This window comes from Meleagris gallopavo, chromosome 4, assembly GCF_905368555.1.
Source record: "Meleagris gallopavo chromosome 4, MGAL_WU_HG_1.1, whole genome shotgun sequence".
In the NCBI taxonomy this organism is placed as follows: domain Eukaryota; kingdom Metazoa; phylum Chordata; class Aves; order Galliformes; family Phasianidae; genus Meleagris; species Meleagris gallopavo.
In genome coordinates this window covers 62,336,996-62,362,511 of record NC_139407.1, presented here as the reverse complement: position 1 = coordinate 62,362,511, position 25,516 = coordinate 62,336,996, and the positions used below count along the sequence as shown (strand labels likewise).

The following is a 25,516-nucleotide window of genomic DNA, read 5'->3' as shown; positions in this document are numbered from 1 at the left end:
TTTAGCTCTTGTTTTCACTCAGGACAGATAAATTAAAGCTAACTTGGGTACACCTGCAATCACATTTCCTCCTCACTACAATAGAGATTACCTCAAATGATGGCAAATGCTGTTAGACAGAACTGTTATAATCAGTGCCAGTTGAAAAGGAATTTGTGTCTGGTTCTATATCAGTCACTAGAATTAACCCTGTAATACCTTACAGAATATGTGAAATTAGTAAACGTAGTGCTACAGATTGGGCTTGAAATACAACTCCAATGCATACTACAATGATTACAGAGACATACCTGAAGTCAGAATTTGGCTCAACATATTCTTGTGTAGTAATTGTAATTATAAAGTATTCTTACAACAACAATATAAGGATGCAGAGATACAGAATAGCAATATTATCTGTTGCTTGTATTTCATTAATTGTAGGTTTGTGAGAACTGTCATTTGCACACAGTCTCATTCAGTATAATAAACACACATTTTGCCTACAAACAAATGTAAGTTGTACAAGAATTTTAAAGACCTGACTTTGTTACTAGATTTGAAACCTCTTCCAAGGGCCTGAGGATCCACTGGTTGGTTTAATTACTTCAGTAGCTTAAATTCATTGAAATATGAAAGTCTAATTACTTTCAGAAGGTACTCATAAGACTCATCCCACAGTGGCAGTAGTGGCTAAGCTAATAGTCACATGAAGAAATCATGATAAATTTGCAGTCATCTGATTTTTACTTTCTGGGAAAACTCCATTGCATGTGTAATACAGGTTGAATAAACATAGAGGCTCAGTAACTGACATTAAGCTGTGAACAAAACCAGCCTTGTGATAGCTTGTTTGTATGCCACCTTGAATTCTGTACCTTCCTGTCATTCCTGGGAAGAAGTTTGAACCATCATACAGTCAAAAAATCCAAACACAGAGAAATCAAAATCATCTCAACTGCCCAACAGGCACCAACTTGTCTTGAGGGTTCATTGTTAATTCCACCAAATTCCTTACATTGTTTTATCTGTTGTTTGTTTTTTTTTTTAAAAAAACATGTGCTGTGAGATTATCTGTGCATACTCTGTCAGATGATGACAATACTGAGACCTCTGTCTGTCCATATTCTCTTCATCTATAAGTACTCTGCTTCCGAAAGCTGATTTGCTGTTTCATAGCCAGATCCTGCTGCAAAATAAGCTGGCAACACAGTTGCTTATTGGCTATTTTACTTCTGGGCTAGCATTTACCAACTAATTCATAAGTAGAAATTAGTGGGTTTATAGGAAGAAAACAGTGGTGTAAAGTGTTACAGAATTCATACAAATGCCAACTGCAAATACTGTATTGTAAGTTTGTACAATAGAAAACACGAAATAAAATGAAAAAATCTTATTTTTATTTGAAGATGGCAGCCTAAAGTACAGCAACTGATAGAACAACTTGCGGATAAGTTAAGCAGTCGTACTACCAACGTCAAAATATCAACGGTCACTCAGCCAAAGGAATTTAATTTGACTGTTCCCAAGCCACGTGCCATTCCTGTACCTCTGCCAATACCAGCTCTGGAAAAAAGTCTCCCTGTGAGTTTTTTTATGCTTTGTGAGACACTGTGGTTTTGTGCATAAAATCATGGTAAGTGATTTAATGGCCTCTTTCAAAATAATTGTAGAAAATCTAAAACCTTTGACAGACGAACAAGAATTCATTTCATTTTCAGTATTACTGAAGGTCAGATTTCTATAAAAATAACTAACTGTTTTCATTTCAGTGAATCTTGCATAAGCAAACTGTAGACCAAAGAAAGGAAAGGGAAATGGTTGTTTTCTGTAGTTGTTTTGCATCTTTTGGACGTAGAACTACACAGTGGATACACACTGATGAAAGCACGATATAAAAATTTGTGGTAGTCCTTGGATTTGTAAAATTTGGATAATGCAATGAAGCAGGTAAGAAAAGAATATTCAAATGAAAAAAAGATCATAAACTAGCTGGATATTTTTAGATGAACTTGTTAAAACAAATAGCAAAGCAATTTCAGTGGAGATGAGATGGACTCCAGTTTTGCAATTCCTTGAGGGTGAAATTTTTTTTGTCACTATTTGTATTAATGTTGAATCTCTAAGTTTTCTTTCTTCTGTTGAAATTTATTGCTCACATACAAATGAGAGATGAGTTTGTCTTTGAAATGGTAAGCTTTTATTTTATTTATGTTCAAGATTCTGATTCAATCATACTGGTACAAATCAGAGACACACAATTGGTTTTAAGTTACCTCACTGGGGTAAGGCAACAGAATTTGGGATCAAGTTGCTCTGAGTAACTTAATAAAGACTTCAAAATTATCTATATTTAAATGCAGTGGGAAGTAAGCTTGGAAGTCATTGTTTTGAGTATTATCTGCAACCTTGCATTAGCACTTCAGATTTTAAATTAATGCATATGTTGAATGCTCTTAGATACCATTTACATCTTAGGAGAGCAGAGCAATTTAATGGTAGTGTGTTATACAGTTAACGGAATTTTACATTGGAACAACTTAATACTGGGCTCTGAAAAACTGCATTTAATAACTACTGAATCGGTATAAGAATGAGTCATGTTGCTGTCATTTTAATGCCTTTATGCTGCGCAGCCCCTCTTAGAATAAATTTGCTTTAATGCAGATTAATTTACTGAAGTTCATTTGCGTTGTTAGGGTTATACAAAATTTGGATTACATTCTGGCCAAGTCTGCAAATGCAATAGTTTGTGTGAATCTAAAACCTTTAGCACAGTAATACATATGATGTGCCCATCTCTTTGCCTATCAGCAAATAAAGCTTCAGTTTGATTTGCCACATTATTGCCAGCATCACCATTTTAGATCATGAACATTCAGCAGAGACTGAAAAGGCAGTCCAGATGGCAAGAAAGATGTAGGAAAGTGAGAGCAGTACACTGGTTTGGCTGTGTGGTGGAGAGTTGTATGTTATTAAGAGGAATGCTAATACAAAGAACAAACAATACTTGCCTTTATGATCTTATTATGTATAAAACCAGAAGATTTTTATAGAATAAGCATTGCTTACAACAGTAACTTTAAAAAAAATAGAATTCTGGTCACTACCAAAGTTCAGAGTGCTTATTCATCATTCTGTGCAATATTTTCCTCTCACACTTCTTCCTGAAGCTTATATTCTCCTGGCATTGTGACATTGCCTCATCTAACATAAGGAATTTCTACTTGGGTGCGTATTTTGGGTGTGATTAAACAAAACTGAACAGTTTCTTAGAAATCGTTTGGCATTCTCTGGATATTTGCTTCTCTGCTCTCTAAATAGCCCGTGTTGGGTCTGGAATTTATCCAGAGCTGCTGTCTCAGGGCCCCATAGAAAAGCCTGTAGTTCTGTTTCTTTCTGCACGGTGTCAGCTCAGCCATTATGTCATGCCATTTTGTTCTTCCTTAAAATTCTCATGATGCCTGCTCCTGAAATAAACCTCTGGTAGAAGCATAGCCAGAAATCATGGGTGAACCTGACCACAGGCTAGGGGGAAAGGCAAGCTTGGTGTGTGTCTCTCCCAGCCTCTTTTTTTATACTAAAGAATTAAGTAGGTGCAGTTTAGCCTTTCCAGTCTCTCTATTGCTGGCATTTACAACTTGCCTATAGTGATGTAATCATCCTCTTCGGACAACTGCAAGTTGTTTATTATTAGAAAGGGTAATTGCTGTGTTGTCTATCTGTCTGCCTGATTGGTAATCATAACCATGGTACCTGAGGGCTAAATCACAAGGCTAGGGTCATTTCTGAAACAGCTGATTGAAAAGTTTCCTCCTTAAATTACTTGGAATAAGCACAGCATTTTCTGTGGAGAGATCTTCAGCTTACACTGGCAGATGATTGCAGTTTTGCAGGTAAAGCACATGATTGGGAAGAATGAAATAAACTGATACTGCCTGTGCAACTCTTTGCAAATCCTTTGGGCTTTAATTTCTCCATCCTTAAAAGCATAATAAAAAATTGTAGATATTGCTGGGAAATACTTTCAGTTCCACTTCACTTAAAAAGCTCACAAAGATATTGAGTAGTCTCACCCATGCATTTAATTGCTGGCCTTTTCTATCTGTGCATTTGTTTTGCCTGTAGATAATGATGTCAGGTAACAAAGGCAATGGAAAGTACATCAGTGCCATGAGTTTTTCAAAGCGTAGCTCTCTATATAGTCCAGCAAAACCAGATGGGATGCCCCCATTGCCATTACAGATTTTTCCCATTAATTCTTGAATTAATTTTGAAACTTCTATTGGAGGCAGAACATTTTTAGCAAGATAAATATTTAAGCAGATGTCCTGTAAGCTGGTAGACTATCTCACCCACACAGGAAGGAGACATCCAGTCTTTTTCCAGATTCTTCTTAAGCAAATACTGAAATCCCTGAGAAGTTTCAGCTGTAATGAAAACCATGCAGCTCCTGTTCCCCCCTTCTGCCTAGTTTTCTGCTCAGCCATAGGACAGCCAGACTATATGTTTTTTGTTTCATCTGTAGCATTTCCTGAATTCCTGTGAATTCTTGCCTGAATTTCTGATTAAGGCTGAGTCCTCTACCTCCAAACATTTAAGCTACATCTCCAATTATATCATTTTACAAAAGTACATCCGGGCAGTCTCAGTAGACCAAAGCAAAGGCTTATTTTGCCCAGTGTGTTTTCTCCAGCAGTGACCAAACATAGATGTGTAGGAAGAGCACAAAGAAGAGACAAGCTTAATTGCTGCTTTCTCCAACAACCTTTTCAGATTCCAAACATTTCAGCTCAAAGAGTTCCTGCAGTTCCTGGACATTTAATAACCTGTGAAGTATGTATCTTCCCTAAACTTTGGCCATACCCTGTGCCAAAGAGCCTCACCTTTTAACTTTTAACTGCTACAAAGCTCAAGTTTATAAGATGTCAAACAGAACTTTTCCATTTCTAGCAACTGCTTTTCCCCCTTCATAGGGCCTGTGGTGTTTATTATTTCTTTAGCCTTTCCTGTACTTGTTTTTGATTTTTCTTTCTTTCTGGTCCATTGTCCAAGTCTTGTCTTATACTGGACAGGTCTGAAAAGCTTGGGTGGTCCCAGCTAATTGGAATCTGTCCATGGCTTCTGTGTAGGCACTAATAGAAAATAAACAATATTTTAAAAATAACTGCAGCTGATTTATAGTGGAGATGAATGCAGTGTTTTCATTGCAAGACTATATAACTTTGAATATTTTACATTCCATATTGTGGATATTATTGCTTTTCTTTTAGGTTCCTCCAAGCACCTACAAGCCTCCAAGGGAAAAAAAGCAATTAGAGAAAATCAAAACAAAAAATCGCCAAAAAGCAGAAGTAAGTATATTATGTACCTGTTATGTTCTTTTCTTTCTTCTAATCATTTGTTCTGCAATTTGTACCAGTTTTCACAAGTCATCAAACTCTATCTGAAACATTTTTGCTTTTGCAGCTAATAACTTCTGGCTCTTTCCCCAGAGTCATGAAGTTTGTATTCTCTAATCTGTTCTATCACCCTTTGTTCATTTTCATTTTAATATTAATTGTCTGAATGTAGGTCCACCTTTTACTCACAGAATAGGAATTACACGATAGATTATGCAAATAACTATGAAAGACAGTAGAAACTCAATTACTTCCTTCTCTTCACAAGCTAAATTGTCTCTTTTACTTCTACAGTACATGTGGGTATTCAACACATTCACTTAATAATCAAGACTTGAAATATGAAATATGTTCAGACTTGAAATATGGAATATATTCAGTACTTTTATTTGCCTTCTGTAGTAACTGATAAATAACCATGTAATTACTCAGAATTTTAAAATATCTGTAGATTTTAACTTCTTTTTCACACAGACTTCATGCTCTTTCTTTCAGTGGACTAAGAGAGTGGGAAGTCATCATGATTTGTAAAGAAGCAGAGTACATGTTCTGTGTGTTAAAAGAGCAGGAGAAGGGAGTGTCTGATAAGGGCCCTCATAGAAAAAGACATCTAGATATTTGAATTGCTACATGAGCTGTGTCTTAAGAGAGCAAGAGAAAGGAGGGTCTGTTTATGTGCCTTCACAGAAAGAAACAGTTCTAGCTATTTGAATTGATCCAATCTTTGTTATGAAACCTGTTCATTAGGTTAGCTCCTATTAGGGTTAAAGCAGATTACTGTCTGTCTTCTTCTCTTTGGAAGGGAATTAATTAAATGTCAGTTCCCTCTTCTTTCTTTCTGCCCACACTGCAATCCCATATCCGATCCAATCACAGGATAAGTTTGATAAAACGTGTGCTATTTGACTTGTTTTTATCTGAACTCTCCCACCTCCATTCTGAAAATGCCTTATTCTAACTTTTAGTAGCTAGTACTCATACAAAACCATTTATCACTGTTCTGGGCTCTCCTGATGCCCTTGTGAAAGGGGCATTGGATTTTGTTCCTAAACCATAGTAAAAGCTACAACTTGTGATAAATTCTAGGGGGATAAATCTTGCGTTCCTTTTGCTGACCCATCACATTGCCAATGGTTGGTATTTTACTGTCAAACAGTACTGCATTATTTTTTATCCTCTTATTTCCCCACTGTGGAGAAAGCACACATCTATTTGTCTGTGTGCTTATTTGTACGTATGAACTTCCTGGAAAATTTGTGGAGGAAAATCAAGATATCACAGTGCCTATATTGTTCAAAACTCTATGACAACTATAAAATCACTTAAATATCAGCCACATTCTTCGGTGAAGAAAACGCATGAATACAAGGAACAAAAGAAAACTATCACAGAAATTATAGCTGCAATAACAGCAGTTTTTGTTGCCTCTGGAACATTATAAAAGGAATCCAAAGCATTCACAAAGGTCACTTCCCTAGACTCTTTGCTAAACAAGCTGAAATGTTGGGTCCTAAAAGAAAATGCCATTTGTTTTGTAGCATTTTTGTAATAGCTACAGCTTTAAGTACAAAGTCTGACCAGCTGTGAAAAATGGGGTGGGAGCAGTGGTAACCATATGCTAGATGGTTATAAAAGTGCTGATACTATGGACAGCTGACCACAAGAAAGACATTGGAAAATCTAGTCTGTTTCACAGATTTTATTAGAAATTACAATGAAAAGAAATATCTAAAAGCAGGAAATGTGAATGCTTGTTCTTCCCCTCTCCCCTCCCCATTTGAAATGACAGCTGGAATTACTGTTATGGAATTGGACAATCATTGGTGCTCAGATCTTCTGATCACAGCCTTCTTATTTAACAGAAAAACAAAGCCATTTTTCATTGGCTACGTGGAAACAGTTACTATCTGTGAAACTGATATGCTGTAGATGACTATGAGGATTTTAAGTAAAGGTTTAAATAAGCAACATCTTTCACATGGGAAGACCTAACATGAGGTCTGATGCCCTGTGCAAAAGTTTGAACCAGTTAAACCTATGTAGACAACCTATGTAGAAACTAGAAATGTTTCATGAGGAATGACAATTCAGATAAATAGTAAGTCCAGGTTTAGAATCACCGAGATTGCAACAGACCTCCAAGGCCATCTCATCCAGTAGTCCACCTACCACCAATATTTCCCCACTAAATCATGTCCCTTAGTACCACACCTAAACATTTCTTGAACACCTTCAGGGACAGTGACCCAAGCACTTCCCTGAGCAGCGTGTTCCAGTGCCTGACCAGTCTCTCAGAGAAGAAATTTTTCCTAATATTCAACCTAAACCTCCCCTGGTGCAACTAGAAGGCATTCCTCTGGTCCTATCACTAGTTGCATGGGAGAAGGGGCCAACCCCTTCCTCACCATAACCCCCATTCATTGGAATGAAATTAGTATATTGTCTGTGCTGCAGGGTTTTTTTCAAACAGAAAATTAATAGATACTATGAATGTACCATACTCCTTAAGCTAATTGCTTTTATTCTAGGATCTGCTTCTGAAAGCAAACACTAACCAGTTCAGGTGTGCGGCCATGAAACCTGAAAAAGCAGAGGTATGCTACAAAATACTCCATTGCTTAAATATCTCCAAGTATGAAGATGAAAATAACAGTTGTGTAAAGATATCTCAAAATATTTGAAAATTTTTGTTTATATGGGGCTAGGAACTATGTGTTGTCACTTAAAACTGTGTTGTCAGTTCACATCCTTATTATTGTTTTCAGATTGTACAACCATACTGACATTTGCCTTTTTGCATTTATAATGTACAACACCCTTTTGTTCTGGTCCTGCTATTTTATTCTCCTGACTCTGAGACAATGAGACCTCCCATGGTACTACTCCAACAAGTCTCCAAACCAGCAATATTCTTCTAAACCTGTTATTTTTGCATTAACTTTTAAGGCCACAGATCAGTCAAGCTGAGGCAGTAATACCTGTTTTCATATGAAATTCTTGCTTTGGTTGATTCCTAATTTACACCTCTGTCACAAACTATTTATATAATATATTCATCACATCTGCATATTCTATTCACTATGTTCATCCTTATGATGTGTAGACACTTTTATGTCAATATCACCCTAAAATGAAATTAATGACCTTCATTAGAATTTGAATACTTTCATGATTCCATGAAATATCCTCTGACACTACATTTTGTCTTACCAATATCTATTTCAGTTAAGAGCTGAATACCGTCATGGTTGACAGGTAGAATTCAATAGGCAAATGAAATGTCACCGTTACTTCTTTGGCATTATTTTAGTCAATGAAGATTATAGAAATAAAATAATAATCTTTGTCATAAGTTTTTATTTGGACCTACATTTGTATTGTCATTTGATATGAAATATTACCATATTACCATGAAATATTACTGTACTGGGTGTATATAACAAGTTTTGAATGTATAACAAGAAAATATGTAACAAGAAAAAATATATCCTGTGATCATATTTGTTGCTCTAGCTGAATACTCAGGAATGATTTTCAGTACGGAGCTAACATTGTTTGCTGAGTATTTGAAAATATCTCTCTGAAAAGGAAAAATGTGATTTTAGTTTGAACAGCAGGACAATATGAAGAGCAGGCCAGCATTCCAGGCTCAGAAGATCCAAAGCAGGGTGAGTAATGTTTTAGATCCCATTGCTAGATATGCTTGGAATTTTTTTGAGTGAAAAACACAGATTTTTTGATGGTGTGAAGTCTAATGGAATCTTTGGTTTTATGTCATATTCTTTGGCCAGAATGGAATGGATTAGATTTATGGTTTATAAGTTTAGGCCTGCAGACCTTTAACAATTCACAAGGAAATGGTCAGGGAGCAACCCAGAGTTGCTACTCCAGGAAGGAAGCCAAACTAGAAGCCAAGGGTAACAAAAGCACAGGCAGTGCCCATACCATCCAGGAAGAAGGTTACAGTGTCTGCCCAGAGCAAGGCAAGGCTGGTGGTTGTAGTGACAGACTTCGCTGACTGCCAATCATTTTTACACCAACAATGAAATGTGAGGTTTGGAGTGCCTCCAAGGAGACCAGTTAAGAAACAATGCTACATCAATGCAGGTACATACTGGAAGTCCAGTAAGGACAGCCACATACCAAGCTGGAGAGACAAGGAGCTGAATTACCTCCATTGTAACAGGAAAGCACTGACAACCCCCCACTGAGCTTAAATGGGGATCCTGGACTAATGGGCAAAAGGTCTGAGAGGAGGTGCTAGGTGAGGCTGGTCACATCAGTTATAGCCTGTTAGTTCCCTCAGAACACTAACAAGTAAGTTGTCTGCAGTTGCAGCACGAAACTATATTGTTTTAACCATGTTTTCAATTCCAAGGGAAAAATTTATATGTAAAATGATGAGTATTAAGAATAGCCCACAGGGAGAAAATAATTGTGAACTAATGGCTTAAGCACAATGAACTCAGCACACAGAAACAGAAGAATCTTATATCTATGAATGACTGTTTCAAAATGAGACCCTAAAGAATGATGAGCACTGACTCTGGATAATGACTGCCTGATATGCAATATACAGTCCATCTGGTTATTTATCTTCTGCCCTTTATACACATACTCAGGTCATAAAATCCACTAAACTGCATGTTTCTCTGCTAGGATTTGCAAGGCTCAGAGAACTGTAAATACAGAAAATTTGTTCCACTCTTGGTTGTATAATACATGAAAACTCACATTGCTATCTCTCTTCGGTAGTTATGCTACAGATAATCTTCAGTCTGACATCATTCAATCAGTCACCTCTCATTTAAATTCATATCCAGAATAGTTAAATGTAGAAGTTGTACTATCACCTAAAAAACCTTGTGAGCAGATCTGCCTACTTTTTAAAACTGAATTTAGATACAGTTCTTACAGACTTTGGGAAGTCTGGTTCCCTTCTTGAAGAACTGGGCTTCTAGTAAAAAATTCTAAGGAATATCAGGCACAATCACATACTGAAGTTGTCGTTAATAACAGTATCATCTACTCAATCTGCTTACTAATGATCTAAGGCCATATAAATTATGGGAAAACAGTCACATCCCAATTCCTTTTGCCCTCAAAAGAAAAAAAACTCAGGATACACCTCCACAGATACAAACATATGACCTGTAACTACGTGAACTTGGTTCAGGACTATGTATATTCCACTTTTGTCTCTCGTAATTTAAAAAATTGAAACCTAAGTGCCAGTTCAGAAGAGTCAAGCCATCTGCCTAAATCACATAAAGAAAAATGTGGATCTAGCATCTTACTCTATTGGTCAGAGATATTTCTAACACCTTCTAGTGTCTTCTTTGGAATCAAAACCAGTTTTATCTCATCTAAACACATTTGCCATAAAAGTTAGTTAGATGATATTCAAGGAGCCATTATAACTTTTGAGACAGGCATATTGTTACTGGCTTTCAAAATACTTTCTATTCCTTTTGCCTTCCTATCTGTGCATCATAGAGAAAGGTTTATCCATTATGTGTTACAAAGAGTATAATCTATCCTCAAAGGAATGACATCAGATAATGTTTTAACCATTATGTTCTTTTTCTCTTTTTAGAACACCCACTGTATGTTCAATACATTTTTCAGTTCTATCAAGCACACTGATTGTGTGCACCAACAATTATTTCTGATTGCTGTTACAAGATCTCTATTCATCTTTTTCACTGTAAGAGTGAGACAGTACAAATGCATCATCACTCTGTCTCAATCTGCTTTTTGCTCATATCTGGTCCTCTTCTCTCTCCATGTATTGGTTTTGGTGAGCTACTGTGTGTTTATTAGTTGGTCATAGTGAATGCAATCTTTTTCCACAAGACTTACAGTGGTCTACATTTTGCCAGATTTCGTCTGTTTTCTCATCTTGAAAAAGGGAAAGTATCTCGCAACAGAAAGGGAATGAGAAAAATTTAGAAATTCCTTGATACCACATGAAACACAAGAATCATTCCAGTTATTTTACTTATGCCTGTGTTTACAGATCTTGGAAGTTCCAATAATTTTGACTATATGAGCTTCATTCATACTTCTGTTTAACAACGTGAGAATCTGAAGCTAAACTTGTTTTCGTAATCAGACTTAACTCAGTTCTCCAGCCACATTTTCTTAGTAAATACAGAACTTGAAATCTGTTTATGAAGGTAATTGCCAAATATATGGAAATTTCTGCATGTGTTAGAGAAAATGTCTACTCTACACCAGTATAGGGTATAATACAGGCTGGAGAAGGAATGACAAGAGGAAATGTCAGTGTAATGCAGAAGACATTGATAAGGGCTGATAAGTGGACCAAAAGGAAGGATTTAGTTAGGCATTGAAAAAAATAAGTATAGTGAGTCAAACAAAATTGCATTCTTTTCCTAAATACTTTTAGCTGTCATCATTTTGCCCATAAGTAAGCAAGCAGTTAATTTTTTGCCATTAAAATTTTTTTGCCATCTGTGAGGAAAACTCAGTAAATCTACTTAGTGAATTTCCAGGTAATAGCATACATTCATTATCTTCAACCTGCCTAATTAATATCAATTACAAAATATCCATTTTCCAGTTAACTTACGCATTTCAGGAGACTGCAGTACGTACAATATTTGCAATATATAGCTTGAGTGATTCTGTGCATCTGTTTGTCAGCTTCTCATTAAGCTGTTAATTTGGAGTTTAAATACGTTTGGATATTTACCAAAGATTTTTTTCTGGAGTTAGGTCAAATGTGTCATGACTAAGCTTTGTTTTCTGCAGGAATGATCCCTGTTCTTATCCTGTCTGCTCTGCTTTCCCTTCGTTCTGATCACATCTAATTATATGCATTTGCAAAGGTGCTATATTTTGTCATCTGAGCAGTCTACATATGCAAGGAGTATTTTTAACTGGCAAAGAGATTGTTTCCTTCTTCATGCAGTATTTAGAGATTGTCTGGGAGTTTAATCTTAAGGCAGTACTCTGAAGAACTACAAAGCAGCCACAGGATCTGGTCCAAGTTGTAATGTGAAGACTGAGTCACTGAGAACTTTGCTTCCAGGATCTAGAAAATGGATATGGCAATTGGTAACGCCAGTTGTTTTAGAAACATTTTGAAGTTAAAATAGTGATCATTTGGAAAAAAAAAAAAAAAAAAACAAAACTTTTGAGACCTTCATGTAAGAGGTACTGCTTGTGTTTTATTTTAATGTTTTTGGCTAATTTACCTTCCCTCAGAGACAGGCACTCAAAATATTTTATTCTGGAAACAGTTTACTTCCTTTGTCCAAACCAGATGGAATCCATGCACACTATGAACTTGAGCACTGAATAAATGAAAGGAAGTGAACATTCTAAGGGATTTGACATGGTCCAAGAGTGATTACAAATTTATAATCCACTTGGGGGACTTTGCTGATTTCTTAAGCAGCTTGAGTGGTTTATAAACAGCATGCAATTTCATTGTGAATGTCAGATTAATGCTAGATGAATGCTTTAAACAAAATTTATGCTGTCTTTGGTCGATTTATTTAACCCATTGAAATGTTTTTATACTCTGTTTTATGGTTTACATTACTAACGATAGTATATACATTCCCTCTCCTGACAGATCGACAATTTACCTATTAAATTAAATGCAGCAGCTATTTTAAGAGAGGGTGCCCTCTATCAGCGAAAAATGGAACAGGAGCTCCAGAGGTACGGTCGCACATCTTCCTCAGACTATTTTTCACACCTCTTGATAAAGAATAATTGACAACATTACAATAATTACACAAACTCCAGGTAAACTAATATAAAGGACCTTTTATAAGGCATTAAGAAGCTATTCTGTAAGCATTGGTGACAAACAAAAAAGTGGACTAAAATGAAAATTTACACTGAATTCATTATTTTACTGTAGATAATGTGCTGTGTGGCTCTGATTTTGCACTCTGGGTAGTGTCCATTTGTAAAGTCCAATAAAGATTGATTGTTACATCTGTTCCAGTTCTTCAGAATAAATAATGAGCCAAATACACATCTACCTTTGTGTCCGTTATAAAAGGAGCATATATATTAAGCATATATGTTAAACATTTCATATACTTTTTTTTTTTCTTTTGAGACAGGGGGAAGTGGGGGGAATGCATGCAGAGTTGATAGTTGAATTTGTTTATCTGTGTATAGGAATAGAAATACCTGCCCCTTTCTATCACATTAAGGTGTATGGGAGGACTAAGACCATGCTGGTCCACAAGCTGGATGAGCAGGAGTGTGGGTGACAGCAAGGCATGCAAGGGCAGTGTCCTCACTGAGAAGCCACTCAGTCCCATAGTACATTGGCAAGGCAGCAGAGTGGGTCCAACAAGGGGAAGCAGGGTCAGCCAGCAATCCAACAATTGCTAGGCAAGACTATAGGGACGAGTAAGGCCAAGGCCAAGCCCAGAGACAAGTCAACAAGATGGGGTTAGCAGGTGCAAGGCTGGGCACAGGCATACCTGCAACATAGCCAAGGACAAAGGCTTCTATGTTTAAATGCAGCTTCCAGGAAGAAGCTCCACAGATACAATTTTCTCAGCAGTTTTCCACACATCTCTTCTCTCTGCAGCCAGATCCAGTGGTGCACAGCTGCACCATAACACAGCTGTGTTTGAATACAGGCAACTAAATCCTAGGGTTGGGTAATAAGATCTTGTAGGTCCATTTCGTGCACATGGAACTCTTACGTAAGGAAGCCTGACTATGCAGCACAGATTTTCAGCTGATATTAATTGGGCTTCTGAATGTCTGCTGCAGACTGTATTCTATAACTAGAAATACAGAACATTTTAGTAAGAATTTTAATTAAGATAAAACCTGTATCATTGTCATTTTGATTTAGTATTTTTACTAATCCACCTGACTTAGCAAGATAAGGACTAAATACTGATTCTAAGTCCTGGAATGACTGTCTAAAGTTGAATTTGGTTTTTGTGTAAAATTTTGATAAATGGATCAGAATTTCAGCAGTAAGATTTTACACATCTCTCAGGTTGTGCTATCACCTATTGTTAACAGCTGTGTATGTATATTGAAGTTTTTCATACAATTATACGTGCTTTATCTGGCAGAATTTTATTGCACTCAGCAAAGAAATAATGTTCCCCTTAATATTTTTTTTTATTCATGATATGTAATGTCCGGCTGCATTTAACAATCAGCAAATACATATATACACATTGGAGAGCAACAGTAAGGCACAACTCACTGCATTTTTGTGTCTTGGCTCATTCAGTCCTTTGCTGCTGGACTGTGAGAGGCCTACTGCAGGGCTTTGCTTTTCTCTCTTGACCATCCAGAAAAAATAAGAATGTGTTTTTACTTAACAGCTGAATACTTCCTTGCCTCATTACAACAATATTATAGATTATTTAATTGGTGAAATACAAAACAGGAACAGAAATAGCAGAAAAGTTTTTATTTCTCTATGGCAAAGTTGGCAAGAAAACTGCCAAAGAGAAAACTTATTAGTTCTTTCTACCGCTAAGCAAAATAATCTTCTGAGAAAATTTACATACCTTTGGACTGATTCTCATTGCTCCTTATAAGAATGGACGCGTAAATAAAGTCTTTGGGCTTTACTGTGCTGACAGCTTTCACATCCATGCCTTCATACACTTTCTTACTTCCCTATTTTCCCAGGCTTTCTACCTAGTAGGACCTCTTGAACTGGAATTAAAATACATCTGTTGGATGTCTTCACAGTGACTGCTTGCAGGGATCAAGTGCTTTATGTCACAAAAATCTTCTAGAAATGTTTTATAAACCAAAGTAGGGCTGGAGAGCCAGAGTATGATATACTCTTCCTTCACTCTTGCAGAATTGAAAATTTGCTACGAGGGACTGGAGACCCGTCTGAATTCTTGGAATGGCAAAAGCAGATGCGTGGAAAAGATTTGGAAGAGCAGTTGGCTGAAATAGAGTGTAGAAGGCTTCAAGGGAAACTGAGTCATGAAGAGGCAGTTCTAGCCCATCAGAATGTAATTCAAGAAAATAAGAAGAAAGCTGATCTAATGAGAGAAGAGGTAATACAGCTTTGTTCAAATTTTGCCTGCATTCAATTACTGCAAAATTTACCATAGATGATGCCTATTACAAGTAGTTATAGAAGTTCTGAACAGTGTCTTTACTCATTGGAGTCTGTAAACAATGGATAAATAATGCTAAAACTTCCAGACGCTGCAATGTTTATACATTCAAGTAGGTTTTATAAGTGTTTGATTTGATTGATAGCACTTCTGAATTCAATTGAGTAAAAACAGAAGTAGAGCATCCTTCCCAATTTCCATGTCATTATTAATATTCTTTTTGCTCAGATACTGAGATATTAGGCACCATTTGCAATGAAATCACCAATATGTGACTAATTTAATTATCTTGTTAAATGGGAGTCATGAATATAAACAAATTTGTTTCCTTAAACAGATAAATTCAATTTATTTCATATTATCCTACATGGCTGTATGTCTCCTGGAGAAAATTCAGATAGGAACCCTCTGTAGATCTACAGATATGGAAAATGGAATACTTAAGCCAGAAAGTACCTTTTAACATATTTTCCAACTTGGCAAATCACATTTTCCCCAAAACACTGCTAAGCTTTTTTTTTCCAAACTCACTTTTTTTGTGGCACTTTTCTCATAAACTAAGCAAATGCTCAAGAAATAATCAAGTATTATAGAATTAATAGTTTCAAAAGTGGCTGTGTCCACTGTTTTTCTTTTCTATTAACTTGGTTTGTTGCTATGCCCTGTAGGCTGACCACTACTTTTCTCTTGATCACCTTTCACAGATGTCAGTAGTGACTCAGCAATTTAGGATAGACCCACAAAGATTTTCAAAAAGGGCATAATATAAAAGGGAAATGTGCTTAATGGGGTCCTTTTCTGTCCTTAAAACAATACCTTTCAGCTACTCTGGCATTATGTTTGTCTAGACAGACTATCAAGAAGCAACTTGAAATGAACCCTAACTGTACAACTGAACATAGTGTGGTTGCTTTCAGCCATACAAAAATGATTGTAGCCATTATATTATTCTCAGTTTCAGGGATGATATAGTCCAGTGAATGCAGTTGTCTTTGCACTATTTCAATTATTTGAAACACTCATATCATTGGTTATCAGGAATTTTATTAACTTGTTTTTTTGGGATTTAGAAAGCAGAGCTGATGCATGAGTATGCAGAGAGATGTCTACAGGAACGGAAAGAAATGAGAGAGCTGGTGGAGAAGGTCGTGGAAGGACACAAGAATGCAAAGCAAGCTAAACTAAAGCTTCAGAAATACAAACAGCAGATAGGTATTTATATATCACCAGAAAAATTAGATATGATGCCAAATGTCCCCAGATTATTTTGTTTTAGAGGGGCAATTACAATTTTTCTGAAAGAAAGAGGAAGTTGTGGAAAACATCCAGGATATAAATTCCCGTAGATGTAAGAATATGAATTTTAGGATTAAGTTGGTAGCAGGTAAATCAGAAATTCTAACTCACTGCTTATGGGAATTAAACTTTGCTTAAAAGGGAAGATTACAATGCTAATGTTCTGCAACTGGTTTCTCCTCCATCTAAAAGTATCATACTTGAATGGCTGTACTTTTTGTCAAATCAATTTAGGAAGCTCAGATTCCTGTGATTCATGCCATTAAGAGAGGATTTGCCTAGCAACCTCTTTGAAAGAATCATAGCTCAAGATTATTGTCTTCTTTAGAGAAGACAGTCTGGAGGAGATAATTGCAGCTGAAGAAAGAAAAGACATATGCCAAAAGAACAGTACCACAAAGGAGAAGGATTAGCACAAGACAGACCAGCCATTAGAATGAAGAGAAATTGTGTTACACATCCTCCACAATTCTTAAATAAAATTCCTAGTTAATACATCAGTGAATGAAATCCAGGCAGAAGGCTATACATATTCCAATGCAATACCATGTTAACAAATGTTAACATATGTTAATAAATGTTAACAGTGTACAAGTGGGCTCCCTTAAATTGTGCATATTTTGGTGAGCAGAATACTTTTCACTGCTTAACTATCTTTATACTTGTACTGAGGGTGGCAGAAACTGTTAGCCAATCTGAAATGGCATAGCAAAGCCCACCAAGCTTTAGGGGTCACTGATTTCTAGAATATGTACAGCTTGATAAGCTACAAGTGTTTGATGTTGTATAATATCCTTTTATTTAAAAATGAAACAATATGCATTAATTAGAACAGAAATTAAGAAGAAATCATTCAAATTGTCTACTTCATGTATGTATACAATATGCTTCTATGTTAAATAGAATGATAGATAGGGAGGTGGGAAGTACTCATTTTTCTTTAATTGTTCCTCCCACCAATGACAGATTGTTCCTTCAAGTACCTCCAGATATGTATTATTATCATTATTCACAAATGCATATGAGTTTTCCTCCAGATGGACTACTTGTTAAAATATGCAACCGGCTAACAGAGATCAGTTCTTTTCTTTCAGTTCAGGAAGTTTGCGAAGAAAATCGAGAACTACTTCGGCAAGCTTTAGAAGAAGAGGAAGAGAAACTTAAGAAAAAATATGAATTAATTCAACAAATACGAGCCATTGAATCTTTACCAATCCTTAAACACAAGTTTGTTGACTTAACTGAGGTAAGCTCAAAGGAAAAAACTACTGTTTTTACATTTATGTGTACTGTATGTGTTTCACACACTCAGAGGAATTGTGTACTGCACGGGGATGTGTAGTGTTAAGCACAAAGTGACCCCATGAGACAAAGATTAGATCCAAAATTTTCACAAAGTTTATAAAATATTATCATGGAGAATATTCTGATGATAAGTGAGAACTCACCACTTCTGATAGTAAGTGAAATCATAGGCTCTTTGAATTTCCTTTGAATTTTGCTGCCAGTATCTAAATTTCCAGATACCTTTCAAAAAGAGACTGCCAACTGGGTACAACATGTGCCATGCACTTTAACAAAGTCACAGATTTGTCAGTCTTCAGTGAAGACTGACACAAGCACAAAATGCAAAGTGATGTATAGTTGTTCATATTGCAGTAGTGATTGCCACAGTAATTGACAAAATTAATTTCCTGTGCTTTTAAAACTTTCAACATTCAGGTTTATGAAAGAGATTGTCTGGAAAGCCCAAAATCTGCTTATCTGTTGTGCATGTACTGTGCAAGTGACTTGTGAGTGCATATGCAATTAAGTCCATGAAAATGTATCCCAAACTTCCTGAACTTACTATTGATTCACAGCAGCTGATACACCTGACTCTGGTCACTTTCGCAGAATTTCCAGATATACACAGCATCCAGAAATCTCTTATCTTACCCTAAATAAAAAACAGAGTATCTAAAATATACTTCTTCATTTTCCTTCTCCAAACTGAAAAGAAGGATAACATAGAGTAATGCAAAATGACCTCATCAATTTTAAATATGGTCATTTTGGTTTTTTACCTGGATTCAGTCACAAGATGTGGGCTGCAAAGTCGTAAGACATAGTCTGCAAAGACAAAACAGTTCAAAGTAGTTGCACGTGGAAATGTCATTACTTTTTTAATCACAGCAACTTCTATAAAATGGTGCAGGCTCTCACTGAGGAAAATGAAGGTGACTGGAATGTCAGTACTTTCTTACTTTTGAACGTAGTTAATTTCATTGCCGTGTACGTGGCTGCCAGCTTGACACAGAGCTTCCACTGGATTTCTGTTTGTAACTAAGTACAGAATATGGCTTTAAAGTAAATTTCCCATCTAGCTCTTCTCAGAAGACAAAGTAGAAAATCACAATAGGTTTCAAGGAATATTTAAAAAAACTCAACTGAAATCAAGCTTATGCTATATCTACAGTAACTAAAGTGTAAGGTTGCTGAAAGTAGGATGGCCATACAGGTCATATTGCAAGTGCAAGAGAGTCAACCTGAATGATATCTCAGCTTATTTCACGTTTCACTTATACCCACTATTACAATGGTTCTCAGAGTAATTTAGCATTCTTTTGGTGATGGCTTGCCCTATTTGTTCTTTCTACAAAAGACTTTTATAGGCTAAGTGAAATTAAGTATGTATTCATAAAATTCATACTACTTCTCAAAATTGTTAAACTACCCAGTTCTTCCCTTGATGGCACTTCAGTTTCTCTAGTAGCAGCATTACTTACTGCACAAGTACAGAACTTTTCTTATTCTAGAAATCATTTCACTGTCTTTATTGAATATTTTTGGAATGCATGTGCTGAAAGTATTCATCCCTACCATTACATTGCTTCTCTTTCCTAAATCTTTTTGGTGTCTGCTTACGGTGTTCACATACAACCACTGGTATATATCCCTGTTGCAAAACACTTTCCTTTCACCTTCTGTGAATACAGTTCAGCAGTCACTAAGTAGCTTAAATTAGTGGCAAGATATTATAGTACTTGCCATTTGCAATTTCACTCAACACTGAAATCTCAGGAGAGAAATAATCATTTACTTTTTCATTTAGCTATGATGGTACATATTGATGAAGAAGATGCAAAGAAAAGATTAATTGAATTATTCTATCACTCTTCTTCTGATGCTATTCCTGTACTCGTGTGTACTCATGCAGACACAACCAGTGTTTAGGTCATGTTTGGTAAACATGAGGAGTGTGGAAGCAGAAACCATGGAGCCAAAATTGAAGAGTCAAACTTTAGGTAAAAAACAGTGAGGTGATGATTTCTTCCTACTGATTCAACTTTTGAAGCTTTAGAAAGAGAAGTTGTGGGGACCAAAACCACAGGAGAAACTCTTGGAAATGTTGGAGGACTCCACAGATTCCCAAGACTCATTGGCCTTCGCTGATGAGTTTATATCATTAGGCTCTCCAGACTAACTCCATAATAAGCACCATTGTAGCAGCAGATAGTTAAGTCTGTTTCTGTCATACTTGGTGTCTTGCAGCCAAACTCACAATCTGATATGTGTCTGTAACAGAACATCCTTCTCTCTTCCTGGTGGTTGATTTTTTCCCTTCCCATTCATGTTCTATTTTGTGAAAGGCAAGTTGTACTCTATCAACAAGCAACTCAGTATTCAATACAAGGGATTGTTTTTCTGCTGGAAAGGATAACTTGAAAACACATCAGCTCTTGAGCTGAATAATTTCTCTCCGTTAATATGACTGTAATGAGTTTTACTTGCATATATTTATCATTACCACTTCTGTTCAGTTTTAGAAATAACATTTGGAGGAGTGGTTGTTTGTTTGTTTTGCCTTCCTCAAATTCAGCCTTTCCAAACTTTGTCATTCATTTTCTGTGGAACTAATTAGATCAAGGTCCTTGTGATCAAAATCTTAACCAGTGTTTCACTCCTAATATTATGCAACTATATAGAAAGAGTCTGGTAGGAGTCTTGATATCCTGCACCCATGTCTTCCATTATAACATGCGATAATACCAGATCCTCATGAAAGATGTGTACCAAAAATATATTGTTAAACAAAAGAATATTAATTGCTGTGAAAGGGATGAAAGTTTGCAAAGATGGATCCAGAGTAGATCAGTATTCATATAGATTTGTGCAAATTTTCCCTATATGCAGATGTATTTATGTGTAGATTCAGGGAAAGGGAGAGTATATATAAGGGCTGAAAACTTCAAATGTGCACAAATCTGTTTAGAAATTATCTGCGTTCATATGAAAGCTAAGGTGCAGACATCTCATTACATCTCATAACAGGGCTCATTGTGAATGTAATTACAAAGTGAATTTTTAAAAGCCTTCAATAGACATTCAGATTTTGAATTTGGGCATTAAGTTTTCGATTTCCTGGGTATAAAGCATTGCTTACTCCTAGTCTTTTCAGATAAAAATGATAGACTAAATTGAGTGTAAAGTCAGTTTTGGTTTTACCAAAGTAGAAAAGATGCAGTTTTACAGATTTCAAAACTTTAAAAAGCTTATTAAAACTAAATGATAAATCAAGTAGATTTTTATTGCACAGCAAAAGTGTTGTGTTTGTGTTTATTCTATTTTTCAATATTTTTTTCACAAAATGTCTTGAGAGCCTTGTGTTTTTACACATACAGAAGATGATGTCTACACTTTAAAACCAGCTTGTAAATAGCAGTTAGGTTAGAGTCATCCCTGTCTTTTTTGAAGTCAAAGATATTCAGCGTGATTTGGAACACAATCAAAATACTCTGATTGTACTCATTTTCTCTCTCCTTGCCATTTACAGTGTTATTTAAATCTATACTTCTTATTTCCTAGACTGGTGGCCATGGTTTAATTTGTGAAATGTCAATAGTGGAACTACGTGAACGCCTCGCTCTACTTAGAGAAGCACAGAAGGCAGCAGAGGAAGAGAAGAGAGACCAGATAATTCAAGATAAACAAGCTAAGGAACAACTTCTTCTAGATAAACTGGACCAGATTTCCATTTTCAGAGCAGAACTCGGACGAGCAGCTGCATTAAAGTCAGTATAAAACAGTATATGACATTTAACACACTGAAACTTTGTTAATATTTTGCTAGTTCCATGAGAAGAAAAACAAGTCAAGAGCAAAATTCTGCCCTTTTATAAAGCAATGTAGCTTTTCTCAAAGGTTACACTGGGACCAAAATTTCTTTTTACTCCCGAAAATAATTTGCATCAAATTTAACAAATCTTTTTCATCAACTAGAATTTATGGTTGAAGACGCTGCATTCAGCTAGTATTGAGAGTACTGTGCTGTCAGAGCCAAAATTGTGTATTGAGTAAGAAGCTCTTTCCTCTGCTCCTTTTTAGTTAATCAGAACTAATTTGATTTTATTATAATCATTCTTACTTGCTATTTAAAGAGGTTTCTCATTTTCATCATTTTCTGATAATAATAATAAATTATAAATTAAATATACTATAGCTGTAGATCAAAGAGAAGAATCTTTGCTTACAGGCTCTCTGATCAAATTTTGTATTCATTATGCATATTTATTATTAATTATCATATTTATTATTCATTGTCATAAAGGATCCATAACCATCATAGATGGTTACATATATAGAAGACAGATCCCATCCACAAGCAATGTAAAATCTAAGTTTAAATTATTTACAAGTAAATCTGAGCAATAAGAAAGCCTGTGTAAGTGTGTAAAATATGGATCACCTCTTGCTCTCATGCCATTTTTACTGCATCTTGACTCTGCCTTTTTTTCTTGCAAGTTTTCTTTCACCTTTTCTCTTTTGTGACTTTGATATTTTACTTCTTGTTTTGCCATATTTATTTTTGCAAATAGATGTACAGGCTGACATTCTGAAGACATATTCCATCAGGCTAAAGCTATGCATCTTTAGACATGTTTTAGATTTGTGTTTATCACTTAGATACCAAAGGTGGCTACTTAGGAGTTCAATTCAAGTTATTGATCTATCTTCCAGTTCTAAATCTCAATTACAGAAGGCAGTATTGATGTATTCATTTAACTAGTTTTCACTGGTCCCAGCTCTGATTTGGTTTGTAGCTGATAGTTAATCTCCAAAGAGTGAGGTTTTACTGTGTTAGTACTTAAGAACTTATTTTAATGAGGTTAGTGAATCAATAACCGCAGCTCCAGTGGATTGACTGCATAGATCAGTGACCTTCTCTTCTTTGTCATCTATGGAGAGAAGACTAAAGGACCTGCAGTAGACTTTGAGCTGGAGACAAATTCCCATCTCTAAGCATTCAGTGTTATGTGAAATCCTGTGGGAGCAATTCAAGTCACTGCTTGCCACTAGAGATTCAAACCAGGCATTAAGAACTTGTATACTACATAAAACCTGTTTCTCTAGTAAGTATTCTAAAAATCACTTGTTATGGTAGATATGCAGTGTGTACATACTGTATGCAGCTGGGTTTCTTTAAAATAGGCTCTTTGTCTTAATTCAGAGCTAAAACCTTTCCAATCCTGCAATAAGCTATGCTGGAATGTGAAGTTAACATGGATTTCTCCTGATATATTTGAGATGTTATTTAGAACTGATGACCATGCCAATGATGGTAAAATACAAATAAATTTAAACACTGAATTAGCAAGTTTCTATTCAGACTCATGATAAGGAATACAGAAATATACTTTATTTTAATGAAGACCCATTTGTTCTCCAAATGAAGGAAGTATAAATTTTCAGTATCAATTTTACAAGACATTTCTTTTCACGCTTCCCAGGCATTCTAGGTCACAACTTGGGAGCATTAATTATAAAGAAGCATCACAATGTTGTTCTTCAGGAATGTCTTTAATGCTTGATCATCTAGAATGCAAATCTGTGGTGGTATTTCTGTTAATACACAGCATGTTGGCATACTTACGTGTGCTAGACTTTTTGCTGCAGCTTTCATTTTTCTCTAAACAAACCATAGGCTTTGTGCGTCAAACCTGTTTACAGGTCTAGACTCCCAAAATATCTGCCAAGTGAGTGTGATTAATTGCTTGAATTGTATTGATATACTGCACAGGAGATATAAAGATCAAATTATGCTTACAGAATTAATTCATAATTATAGGCATAGCAAATCTTACTAATGGTGCTCATAAGATACCACTGTGCATCAACACAAAATTACATATTATACCTGCAACTGTCTTATGTCAAAGGCTCTTGCTAATCAGCCGAAGTGCGATGGCTAAGCTTTGCTAAACAAATCTGTTGCAATTAGTGTCAGCTGGAGTTTAATTGGGTTCCTACAAAGCAAGTTCCTTTCAATGTCATTTACAGACATACATCAAGACAAAAGAAGCATATTGGGCAAGCATATAATGAAATATGTTAACCAAAATAGGAAATGGAACATGAAAAATCACAGAAACATCAGCCTTTAATAGATTGAAAGCCGTTACAACCATCACAGCAGTAGCTTTATAAGTGCTTGCAGAACATTTAAGAATCAGTTCAGTGTATATGCAGGACTTCCCTTTAATTGCTAGAATTCCACGTAGTTTGAAAATTAGCACCGGCATACGAGATGGACAAACATTTGAGTTCTCAGCTTTCAAACATGAACTCTAAAAGATTTTTGACTACTGGAATACATGCTAATGCACTATAGGTTTGTGCCCATATACTTCAGTTACAATTCTCTTTCACTCCAGTGAGGCTATGTCTATATTGCAAGTAATTTAATGCAATAAAAATCAAGCAACAGGTAAAAACAGTCAGTGCTAAGCCTTCAAATCTGTGCTTTGGTGGGGTTACTTTGGATTAAACCTAGCCTGGTCTTGAGCCTGCATGTTCTCACCACTCACCTGAGACACCACTACCAATACAAACTGGGGGATAAAAGGATTGAGAACAGCCCTGCTGAAAAAGACCTGGGTTACTGGTGGATGGCAAGCTGGACATGAGCAGGCAGTGTCCTCACAGCCCAGAAAGCCATCCATATTGTGGGCTGCATCAAGAGAAGAGTGGCCAGGAAGGTGAAGGAAGTGATCCTGCCCCTCTACTCTGCAATCGTGAGGCTTCACCTGGAGTACTGTGTCCATATGTGGAGTCCTCAGCACAGGAGAAACATGGACCTGTTGGAACATATCCAGAGGAGGGCCACAGAAATGATCCAAGGGATGGAACAGGCTGAGAGAGCTAGGGCTGTTCATCGTTCTTCTCCAGGCGAGGTGACCTAGTAGTGGCCATTCAATATCTAAAAGGGAGCTACAAGAAAGAAGGGGACAGACTCTTTAGCAGTGTCTGTGGTAACAGAACAAAGGGAAGTGGCTTCAAGCTTGAAAGAGGGTAGATCTAGGTTAGATAAAAGGAAAAAGTCTTTTACAGTGAGGGTGGTGAGGCACTGGCACAGGTTGCCCAGAGATCTGGTTGATGCCCCATCTGAGTGACTGTTAACTTACTTCCTTAGGAGATACGTGATATAGGGAGAGAGAAGTTGTATGAGGAATTTATGTCTCAAGTCCTACAAGTTCTTCACTGACCATCACAGAAAAACAGAACATGAAAAATCCCTTTTTTTCTTCCCTCTCTGGGTTTCCATTAGAATGTGATGTGGCATCTGAAAATTTATGCTTTCTGGAAGAGCATACATGGTTGGCAGACGACTTCATGTAGAGGAGGACTGAATATGTCTGATAATAGCCAACTATTTATAATGTTAATTCAGAAGCAGCTACTGCTGCTTCGTGA

At 36.2% G+C, this 25,516-nt stretch overlaps 1 protein-coding gene across 3 annotated transcripts in view; it reads left to right on the top strand.

The window, feature by feature from the left end:
* CFAP99 (cilia and flagella associated protein 99) overlaps positions 1–25,516 on the top strand; it is a 48,683-nt gene that overhangs the window by 18,585 nt on the left and 4,582 nt on the right. For all 3 annotated transcript variants that reach the window (XM_010710458.4, XM_031553201.2, XM_085223597.1), the window contains 9 exons: positions 1,389–1,563; positions 5,253–5,333; positions 7,910–7,975; positions 8,987–9,049; positions 12,988–13,076; positions 15,220–15,424; positions 16,558–16,699; positions 17,878–18,029; positions 21,632–21,837. In XM_010710458.4, the coding sequence (XP_010708760.2) occupies positions 1,389–1,563; positions 5,253–5,333; positions 7,910–7,975; positions 8,987–9,049; positions 12,988–13,076; positions 15,220–15,424; positions 16,558–16,699; positions 17,878–18,029; positions 21,632–21,837 (1,179 nt within the window). The remainder of the gene's footprint in view (positions 1–1,388; positions 1,564–5,252; positions 5,334–7,909; positions 7,976–8,986; positions 9,050–12,987; positions 13,077–15,219; positions 15,425–16,557; positions 16,700–17,877; positions 18,030–21,631; positions 21,838–25,516) is intronic.